The sequence below is a fragment of the Centruroides sculpturatus genome, unplaced genomic scaffold (genome assembly GCF_000671375.1).
Source record: "Centruroides sculpturatus isolate CEXI.00-Female unplaced genomic scaffold, Cexi_2.0 scaffold379, whole genome shotgun sequence".
NCBI lineage: Eukaryota > Metazoa > Arthropoda > Arachnida > Scorpiones > Buthidae > Centruroides > Centruroides sculpturatus.
The window spans coordinates 179,844-191,930 of NW_019384620.1; the positions used below are offsets into that span (position 1 = coordinate 179,844).

General features: G+C 31.7%; 1 protein-coding gene across 1 annotated transcript in view; it reads left to right on the top strand.

The window, feature by feature from the left end:
* Positions 1–765: 765 nt before the first annotated feature.
* LOC111625452 (zinc finger protein ZPR1-like) overlaps positions 766–12,087 on the top strand; it is a 39,156-nt gene continuing 27,834 nt past the window's right edge. The window contains exons 1-3 of the mRNA XM_023368602.1: positions 766–883; positions 933–1,057; positions 1,699–1,860. Coding sequence (XP_023224370.1) covers positions 956–1,057; positions 1,699–1,860 — 264 coding nt within the window. The 5' untranslated portion in view covers positions 766–883; positions 933–955. The remainder of the gene's footprint in view (positions 884–932; positions 1,058–1,698; positions 1,861–12,087) is intronic.

The following is a 12,087-nucleotide window of genomic DNA, read 5'->3' on the forward strand; positions in this document are numbered from 1 at the left end:
CCAGCAGAACATGTCACTGGCCAACACACTGCCAACTGATGCTTTTGATATACCATTTAGAAAAATCATTATAAAAGTTTTAATTCACATGAATTTGAGCTTTTGTTATTCTGAGTAATAATCTGAATAAAATTCATTTGTTTCAATGTAATTTTATCCTTATAAACATAAAATTAAGCCATAAAACTGAATTAGTTCTGTGGGAAATCCCATTAACTTTGATCTATTGACCCAGAAGTTTCGCTAGCATCTCATTGATCAAGAGAAAGACTTAAATTTGAAATTTCTAGACATAGTAGTTTTTTCTCTACAACCATCTGCAGTGCCAGATGAATAAAAAGAAAATGCAGCTTTTTTGGCGAGTTTTGTGCTTTTCAATTGCTTATATTTTGTCAGCCACTTTACAGAAAATTGTGAAATTTTGCCCACTACCTAAGAAAGCAATTACCTTTAGAACAAGATATTTGAAATTTAGACATTTGGTGGAGAAATCGGCAACTCTGATTTCTATATATATAGTCTAGTCGGTCAGTGACTTTTCTAATTGGTGGGAAATCACTGCTATGACTCTCTATATTTCAGCATTAACGCACAAGAAATTTATTATTGATTCTGTAAAATGAATTTATATTCAAATTTTATATCAAGTTTTGAAATTCAAATTTCAAATTTTATTCAGGCATTTTAAATTTATGATGAAGCTTGCCCAAATTCAAAAATTTAAAAATAAATTATTTGGTTACTACTACTATTAGGATAAATATTTATTTAACCCTTCATTGGATTCACGTGAAAACGAACAAGTTTTGAATCAGTGCGGATTTAAATTTCTCTCGTATATTTTTTACAGCTGTTTCCAAAATTTCCGTGGTTCGACAATTGAGTAAGAATTTGTTTTATGTAATTTGCGGCATTTTGTAATTGAAAATAANATACCTAATAGACTAATTCAAAAATGGAAAAATCTGATAAATCTGTGTTTTGTGATCCTAAAGATGATGATCCTGAAAATGGAATATGTGAAATTGAAAGCTTATGCTTAAACTGTGGAAAAAATGTAAGAATTTTATGAAAGACTATTAATATACAGGGTATCTCCTTGAATGTCCCTTGTTTTGTAGAATAATTTTGGGAAAAGAAACATGTTTATAGTACTATAGATAATAGTAATAAAATGCATTTGAAAAAGCTAGTTATTACATTAAATCAGTACATTATCACATGCTCCTGACATGGCAAGTATATCTGGTTTGCACTTGATTTTGGCCTATGTCTAACCCAGCATGTTAGGAGTCATGCTGTTAATGGCATTTATGATTCTTGTACACAGGGTTCTCGTGTCTGGTACTTTTGTAATGTACACATGCCCACAAAGAAAAATGTTTAAAGAGATGATGATGTCAGGTGATCAGGTGGACCAAGCAATCTAGATTATGTAGTGGAGGTCTGGATCACCACTGTATGCCAGCAGTGGTCCTTTTAAAGAGTTACGTGTATGCACAAGAAACTTGTGCATATGTATTGGCCAACATTTTTCAACACTTCTGAACAAATTGGATTTTACAAAACAGTTTAAAACTAGGAATATTTAAAGGGAAAACTGTGTACTTAGTACTTAGTAGTATTTTTGTAATTTAATTAAATCAAAATGACATTCATATTATTCAATTTGTTAAAATAAATATTTAAATCATTTAGGGTATAACAAGAATTTTGCCTACAAAAATTCCATTTTTTAAAGAAGTGATAGTTATGTCATTTACATGTGAAATGTGCGGATGGCAAAACAATGAAATTCAATCTGCTGGTCAGATTCAAGAGAAAGGTGTTCATTATAATGTAACTGTGAAAACACCAAAGGTAACTTCAATTTATGATATTTAGATAGAATTAAGATTAAAATTTTAAATACTGTTTTTAAATTATAGATTGTAGTAAATTATTGAATTCATGTGTTTCACTGGAACGCAGTGAAATTAATCACTGATTTTGTTACACTGCTCAATATTTTCTGTATAAGATCTATTACATAATGTACAGTATACTATTGAAAAGAATTATCTTCTAATAAATAATACTTTAGAACAATAGTGCCCAAACTATGGACCCAGGCGAAATCTTAGTGACATATTTGAGTCACTACTTATAAATGATAGAAATAGGCTTACTTTTTGGATATATGGAATACACAGAATATTTGTTGTCCTTATATTAATGACTTATGTACAGTTTGGCTTGCGAGGTGCCACTGATTTAGAACATTTTATATGTATCTTATATGTTTAATTTACAATTGAATAATATTGCATGTAAAATTACAGAAAGCTAATCTATTTCTTTTTTGGAAAGAATTCAACTTAAAATCACAGATTTGGTATTTTACTCAAGAAAAAAGTCTCATTCAATTATATTTTGTACATTTATTTTTCAAAATTTACAGAATATTTGAACTATTATTTTAATTTATTTAATGGCATAATTATATGATGCAAGAAACATTTTTAATTACCCAAATTCAGTAGATAATAACCAAAAGGTCACAAACTAATACTTATTTGCATTTTTATAATACTGTCAAATATATTTAAATATTATACATTAAATCAAAGGATTCCATTATAAGGATTATTTTTCAAATAGTTTGATATGAAATTATAATGATGTAATGTTTAAGTATTTAAACTTTATAAAGAATAACTTTCAAAATTGAAATTATGAAGTGAAAGAAAAAAGAGTATAATGAAAAGCTCTTTTATATATCACTAATACTTAATTATTTTATTATTTATTTACTTATTTTTATTATTTTTAATGTGATGTTTTAATAATGTATTATTTATACTGCAATTATTAGTTGTTAAATGCTTTTCCAACATTTATGTTTTTAACTATGAGAGATATTTTCTCTTTTATTATCCTACCATATTATTGGATTGTTCGGAAAGTAATTTCGTTTATTTTACCACTAGACGGATTAGTCATATTTTTCTGCTATTTTCATTCTAAACCGTATTATCATTATATATTTTGACAGCTAGCATTTTAAGGCTTATTTGTAAAAAATTTTGTTTGATTTTGTACAATTGTTTATTTTTTGTGTCCCATCAAATATAGAAGATTGAAAGCAGCATTTTCAGCATATTGTAGACCTTTGCGAGCACCGAAATACACCAGGTCTTAAAGTAGGGTAAGAGAAAGCAAATGAGGACTTCACACACAACACACCTCAATATAAAAACACTCGATTTTATGTCAGATTATGCTCGCGTACACGTGGTCGTAGTTCCGTTGTTCACAAGTACAGATAATAAAAAATTTACAATCTATTACACAGTTGCTAACAATTGACATTCCTTCATTTACACTTCAAATTCACGTCTCTCGTATCTTCAATGCTTGATGGAATTTGATTTCTTTCTTCTTCCAATACGATTAATCTTGACAGTCTATTGTTAGCACGTGGTGACCCCTTCCTTCCTCGTCCTTTGTCTTCTTCTGCTTTCTCTTGTGGAGGACAGTTCACGAAGGTTCCAAAGAAAAAAAAAGGTAAAAAGGTTGTGGGATCACTCTTTTTATATCCTCCTAAGTTCAATTCTTCTGCCCCCTTATGACGCGGCCACCTCAACAACCAATCAGAAGCCCACCGACCACTGTCAAAAGGTGGCGCACGACCGGAAGGGAAACTGACAATGACACGTTACAAAAATGGTAAAACCCGACAAATAATAACATATATCAACAATTAAAAAAAAATATAATATAAAACGAGTGCCTAACACTACAATATTTTGCTCTTTTATTACCGAAAAGGTAAGAATGCTGTTCAAGCGAGAAAAAAATTGCATGATGTGTATGGAGAAGATGTATTCACAGAATGGCAGTGCCAAAACTGGTTTACAAAATTTCGTTCTGGCAAATTAAATATCGAAGATGCACCACGTTCTGGATCCCCAGTTGAAGCCAATGAAAACAAAATAAAGGTACTGATTGAAGCAAACTGCCGAATAAGAACACATGAAATCACTAAGAGATTAAATTTGTCAAATTGAACTGTTTATGATTACTTGAAACAAATTGGTTTAATTTCAAAGCTTGATATATGGGTTCCACATGTTATTAAAGAGAGATGCTCTCTTTGGTGGGATTTTAAGGAAATTTTTTTTTGGAGCTTTTACCAGACAATTTAACAATTGATTTGAAAGTGTACTGCCATCAAGTAAACAAATTGGGTAATATCATCAAACAGAAAAGGTGGCCAGAATTGATCAACAAAACACGTGAAGTTTTTACCACAATAATGTCAAATTTCACACAAGTTTGGTAACTCGTCAGAAACTGTTATAACTTAGATGGGACATGCTATCACACCAGTCATATTTGCCAGATTGAGCACACTCAGATTATTACTTGTTCCAGTCTATACAATTTTTTTTTTAACTGTAAGACATTTACTTGAAATGACAATGTCAAAAATCACTTGGATCAGTTTTTTGTACGCAACAATCAAAACTTTTATGAATGTGAAATCATGCTACTACCAGAAATGATGACAACAGTTATTTGACCAAAATGGTCAATATATAATTCAATTTAAAATATTTATTTATTATAAAAATATTGTGTATTTTTTCCATGGAAAAAAAACAAGCTTACTTTCCAAACAGCCCAATAGATGTATGTATGAGTTTTTAAGGTTCAAGCAAGCAATTATTTATTGTGACATTGAAACAATGCTGGGTAGCAATTTTCAATCATATTTTTAATTAATTTTAAAAATTCGCAGAAGAATTCTTCTGTGAATTTTTTAATTTAATTAATAAAGCCCCAAGCCCGAGATATCTCGGGCAAGTTACATAGCGTTACATAAAACTCAGGCGTTTGGACCCCCNTGAAACATAAAGCCCCAAGCCCGAGATATCTCGGGCTTGGGGCTTTATGTTTCAGCTAATATAGTTTTAATTTTAATTCATTTAATTTAAAATATATGCTCTCCACCTCAAATTAGTAGTGGCTTGTACATCATGTTTTTCCTTTAACAATAGAGTTGTGCCAGTTGTTTGTCTAACAATTTTCAGGGGGAAATTTTTGAATTGAAATAACATAACTTCCGGTTTGCATCAGAAGTTAGTATATAGTTAATTGGGGCCTCCTGTCCATAAATTGTCTCATCTTTTATCTATCTAACTCTGATCTTATGATTAAGGAAAGACAGGCGGATGGATGGATGACGGTATGAATTTATTGGTCTACAATTTTTCAAATTTCAGCCCAAAAATTAAATTCCATATAGTTTAAAATTAGTTTAGTTATAGTTTAGTTTAGTTTCCATTGTGAATTATTTGTTGGACCTCATATTGAGGGAAACTTGCTTGTCAATGAAAAGAATAATTCCTAAATGATTTAATTATTATCTCAATAACCAGTTGGTATAGATATGATGAGGCTTATCAAACTACAGTGGAGTCAAGTAATTGAGATCATATTGAGAAAACACTTTTATTATTGGAATGCATTTCAGTCCTCAGTGGACTCTCCTCAACCACAACTTCATGAATATACCTACATGAATATTAAACATACCTACAATAGTTGAAAAAAACCCATATTTAGCAATGGAAACATTTAGCTTTATTTTTACATAAAAAATTTTTACAAATGGAAAAACAAACCTGCAGTATTTAACATAAGAGCCGCCGCAAACTACAGTGAGAGCTAGCATACGCTCGGCCAAGCCCTGCCTTTTTTCCCATGAGGCTATGAGCCATTTTTGCTAGATAAGCTACACAGGCAAGAAGCAGCCACAAACTACACTACATTTGCTCGCATAACGTAATCCACATGACATGGATTGGCTATAGAACAAGATTTTATTATAACCTATACTTGTAATCAGTCAGTTTTCATTCTGAACTTTCTGAGACAGCATGGGAAAAACATGTTTACAAGTTAAGCCTAATTAGGCTTAACTAGCTGAAAACTATTTATACTGTATATTACTATTTACATACAATGTTTATACTATTTTCTTTTCAATACTGAATGTATTAATCATGTAATTTACGTACATGAATAAAATTCTATTATTTCTTTTTTGACATGTGACATGTTCATGTAGTCATCCGTCTTCCCCACTCTCTCTTACTAGCGTAACTGCTCTAGCTGTTGAATTCTGTCAATAGCGAGCATACTCTTGTAATGCTGCGCTAGCAAAGGAAAAACTGCGTGGGCAAAAAGAAAGGGGCGGAGCCTTCGACGTCATCGGTTGTGCTAGCACATGTTTGCTAGCGTTTTGCTCTCGCAAAGCACTAGTTTGCAGTAGGTCTAATAGTAACAGCTTACATGGTTACAGCTTACATGGTTATACTATAACTGTTCATATTTGCATTAGTGATGTAATGAATATTCAGTTACTATTCGGTATTCGGCCTATTTTTCGCTATTCGGCCGAATACCGAATACCTAAAAAGAGGAGTAAGAAATAACAAAAACACAGTAAATTAATCATTTTGGCATTTAGATTTAATCTTACCGAGTTAATGTTGTTTATTTATATTTATTTATAACTTGTAGCATGCACAAAATAAAAAAAAATAATATTAGTCACATGTATTCACAATTTATAATTACAAAGATCAGCACATGTACACACCTTATTCATTCGAGAATCGTCGCACACATCTGAGGGTCTGACCCTGCCTATCTTTTTTANTTGTAGCATGCACAAAATAAAAAAAAATAATATTAGTCACATGTATTCACAATTTATAATTACAAAGATCAGCACATGTACACACCTTATTCATTCGAGAATCGTCGCACACATCTGAGGGTCTGACCCTGCCTATCTTTTTTAAGTGCTCGTCTTTGCTCTTTCCTTTCTCTTTCCTCCATCTCTATAGTCCACATATGCCTATGCATACATCATAATACGCGCTCACGATACTTTCGATTCGTCACTTTTCCGTTGTAGTTTTTCCATTTTATAATTACATGACTCATAGCCTAGTGATAATGGAGAAAAGAGACAGATAGGATGTCGGTATATGTCACAGTTATGATTTCACAGATTTAAGACAGCTTGGTAGCCCGAACAGTCCCAGGCTTTTGCCTGTGCACGCTAAGTGACTTTCATTACAAGCATTTATCTTTCCGAAGTCTATCACAACAATTGTTTGGCATTGACAGCCGCGAATTTCACGCCAATAAGCTGCCTGACTTTGTTTCATTATGTTATCAACTCAATTTCATATTTATTTTCACATTTTCACTTCGCAGTCCTTCTCTGTTCTTTTTCCATTATTTACGTGTGTAGGTCATTTCATTGTTATTCACATTTGATATCATAATTTATCACATACTGCCATGATGCTACCATGACGTCTGTCTGCTACAACTGTCAAGAATTAACACAATTGGCGAAGCATAGTGACAGCGGGCCAATAGAGAGCAGCATCCTTGCCATAATGCAATTTGCACGCCAATTTTCATACATGCATTAATCAAGCCAAATAGTTAGAATAGTACGAATAGTATATTCGGCCACATTCCTGGTCGAATATACTATTCGTTGCATCACTAATTTGCATCCAATTACATTTCTACACAGTTCAAACAGACATTCCTCGTGTGATGTGTTAAGTGGATCAGTAGTGTGGGTTAACAGTGATTCCCCTTGATGAGAATTGGTAGCTGGGATTCACTCACTTTCCTTTCCAAATTGTCATTAATTCTATAATTTATGTTAACATGATTTGCAGTTTGATAATTGTCATATCTCTACAAACTGGTTATTGAGATAATTATTAAATTAATGTTTTAGAGGCAAGAAGCTCCAAAGTTCTGAAAGCATTTATGAACTAGAATAGTTCCTAAATGCTTTCAGATCCCAGAAGTTAACTGTAACATGATTATTAAGAAATTAAATTAATTTGAAGAAGTGTACTGAAGAAAAATAGTGAAAGAGAAAGAAGGGTATAGTGAATTGTGAGTAATAATATTAAGGAAGAAATTGAACTTGATTTTTGAAATAAGAAACATTCAAAGTGTAGTATCAGATAGTAATTAGAAGCATTTGCATTTGAATTCAAGATGTCATTGATACAAACAAGAGAAGATGTTAGAGTGGCCATTACTAAGCTAAAAATGGAAGTAATGGATGTTATAAGTAGTCAAGAAGTTTTGAGTAGTAAGGAAATTTAAAATAAATTGAATATTAGAGAAGCTAAGTTAATGGAACATAATAAACAAATTAAGTTTCAATACTCAATGAGAAAATAGAAGAAAAAATTAGTAAAGTTATGGAATATGAAGATTTAATAATTATTTTGAAAACTATTGATAATTTATGAAGAAAAGAAAATACTGCTTTATTAAGCACATCCATGATTGTTTATTTAGTTAATATTGAAATAAATTTGAACTTAACAGAATTAGAGATAAAAAAATTCTCTTGTGATATTACAGAATGGTTAGCATTTTGGAATCCTTTCAATCAGCCATTCATAAGTGTTAAATATATCACTGTTACAAGATATGTGTTCACAGATAGTGAGTAGGATACCATACAAGTTTAAAAAAATCATACACGACTACTATGATCCGTTTCAAGTCATATTGAACCAAAAAGTGGCAGGCTTGATAAAAGACGCTATGTCATGGCCGTTTATTTATTATAAAAAATAATACAATGGTTATATAACACAAAGCGTTGCTACACAATACAAATACAAAAGTTTATATAACACAAATCATTGTTATACACATAGGTAATGACAAGAGAGAAATTTAACAATAAGAATCCATTTGTTTTTTGAAACCGTGTTTTGCTATTTATTGACTGTTGAACACAAGATTGTGTTGCTATTTATTGACTGTTGAACATAATAACACAATCTTGTGTTCAACAGTCAATAAATAGCAAAACACGGTTTCAGACAACAAATAAACTACAAGTTATTGGTTATAGAAATGGAGAATTCCATCAAGAAAAGAAAAATAACGTATACAGTTTAACAAATGGATACTACATACATCGCAAGGATACAAGTTGACTGATGAGGGGCTAAGTGCCCGAAACGTGTAGAAGTACCCGTATCAACTGAATAAAAATAGAAAAAAGCCAAGTGTTCAACAGTCAAGAATCCATTGTTAGTTACTTAGATAAATTTAATTATTTGAAATCATTCCTAAGTAAACCAGCCTTAATATGTGTATATGCATTAACTATCAGTGAAAGAAACTATCAAGTGGCATTGTGGCAGCAGATAAATTGTACAATAGTTTTGATACAAAGAACAAATAATTAATGTGATATTATTAACTTCATTCAATAATTAATAACTTCATTCAGCCAAATCAGTAACTCAAGAAATGAAGTTAGCAATTTACATCAATTCAATGACAACTATAATGTGAAGATTGAAAGTTTGAAAGAAATGGCAAATTGACACAGTTGGTATGGTTGCTTGTTGTGCCCAACATTAATTAAATTTGTTACCAAAGGAGCTGAAAATTAGTTGGGCTTGTCACCAGAGTTCATCAACAAATTAATGAGTTTGTGAAATTTTTCAAAGTGAAATTGAAGTTTATAAAGAATTGTTAACATTTTATGAAGGATCAAAAGGTATCTGTATTTTGATCAGAAATGGAAAACAGAAGCTTAAGTCAGTTCCAATTACTGCTGCATTAAATGTCACAAACAAGATGGCTAGATTTAGAATGAAAATATATACTAAAAAATGGATGTTTATTTGTGGAGAAGACTGCCCAAGACTATTAAAGAAAAATGGAGAAGTTAACAGAATAGAAGAAATGTTTCAATTGTATTAGAGAGGGGCATTTGCTCATGATTGTCCAAAAGCTTGTGTGAATTATTGGACTTGTCAAGGTGAATACCACGCATGGTTGTGTTATAAAGCAGATAAAAACAAATTTTAGGAAGATCAGAATAATACTAAAACTCAAGATAAAGAAGTTAGAGAAAAGATCAATTATAACTAATAGTCATAATAAGTAAGTGACCAATAAGAGAAGGATAGTGCTGTTGAAAACTGCCTTAGTTACAGCTAACATATGAGAAACAGAATATCAGACAAGATGCTTAATAGATGAAGGAAGTGAGCAAAGTTTTATTAGCAAACTATTATCAAGAAAATTAAAGTTGAGAAGTAGAAGGAAGTTCTTGTAATAAAATTTTCAATAATCTGCTCTTTGACAGAAAATGATACAATTCAACTAAAAAGTTTAGATTCAGAAAATAATATTGACATCATATTGTACTTTGTCCTTTATACCATGTATTACCTACTTACTGTATTGAAAGAGAACTAGAGAAAAAGGGATTGAAACATACCAATCCAAGAATAGAGATTATAGAGGGAGAGTTGTCTATAAACATTCTTATAGGATCAGATTACTACTGGTCTGTTACAACTGGTAATGTAGTGAAACTAAACAGTAATCTTTCTGCAGTTGAATCTGTATTTGGATGGATAGCACAATGTTCTACTGAAAAATTGGAATTAAGAATGAAAAATGAAAAGAATGAATTATCAGTTGTAGAAGGAACTTCAGAAACAACATTAAAAGATGGTGAAATCTTTTAATGTTGTTTCAGTTTTTTCAAATTGCAGCCTTATGGCTACAGTTTGAAAAAACTGTAGATCTATAAATTCCTACTGTCATTCGTTTGTCTGTCTGCCCTTCCTTAATCTTTCTAGAACAGCTATATCTAGATGAAAGTTGAGACCAGATATGGAAATATTAGGGGGCAGGAGGCCCCAATTAACGTCAGAACTTCTGATGCAAACTGAAAGTCACATTATTTTAATTCAAAAATTTTCCCCTGAATGGAATTAGATAGATGACCAGCACGACATTATTGCTAACAGGAAAAGTGTGATGTACAGGGCAAGACACTACTAATGTGAGGTAGGAGAGCATTATTTTAAATTAAATTAATGTAAAAGAATATGATTAAAAACTGCAGCCCAGTATTGTGATGATGTCATAATAAATAATTGCTCATTCTGTAAGGCTATCCTTTAACCAACATAGGGAACTGAGTGAGTTGTGTGAAATAGAAATCTCAAGATGTATTATTAGATATTTCTTCCAGGAAACAAAGGAGTTGAGATTACATACTTTCTTTGATGTAAGTGAAAGATTACATGGAACAACAATTTACTTAGTAGGATGCACTGTGAATGGTGAGAAGTATATGAGCAGAAACAAAGTAAACCATTGAATTATGAGCGTACTCGCTGATTAGAATTAAAGGAAGTACTGATTAGTACTTCCTTTAATTCTAATCAGTGAGTACTCTCATAATTCAAATATATGAAGTACTGATTAGTACTTCATATAATTTCATATATTCTATTATATATAAGAATATATTCTTGTGAACATGACTTTACAAAATAGTGTTAACTTTACACAAAAAATCAAACAGATGACAATTAGTGTTGTAACGAATAGTATATTCGGTCTCAGGCCGAATACCGAATATTCGGCTTGATTAACGCACGTACGAAAATTGGCACGCAAACCGCATTATAGCCAGGACCTGCTCTCCATTGGCCCACTGTCACTACGCTTCGCCAATCGCGTTAATTCTTGACAGTTCAGACAAGAGCGTCATGGCAGTATGTAATAAATGATATCAAATGTGAATAACAATGAAATGACATACACATGTAAATAACGGAAAAAGAACAGAGAAAGACTGCGAAGTGAAAATGTGAAAATAAATATGAAATAGCATAATCGAACAAATCGAAGCAGCTTATTGGCGCCAAATTTGCGGCCTTCAATGCCAAACAATTGTTGTCATAGACCTTGGAAAGCTAAATGCTTGTCATGAAAGTCACTTAGCGTGCACAGGCGAAAGCCTGGGACCGTTCGGGCTATCAAGCTGTCTCGAACCTGTGAAATCATAACTGTGACATATACCGACGTCCTATCTGTCTCTTTTCTACGTTATCACCAGGCTATGAGTCATGTAATTATAAAATGGAAAAACAACGACGGAAAAGTGACGAATCGAAGGTATCGTGAGCGCGTATTATGATGTATGCATAGGCATAC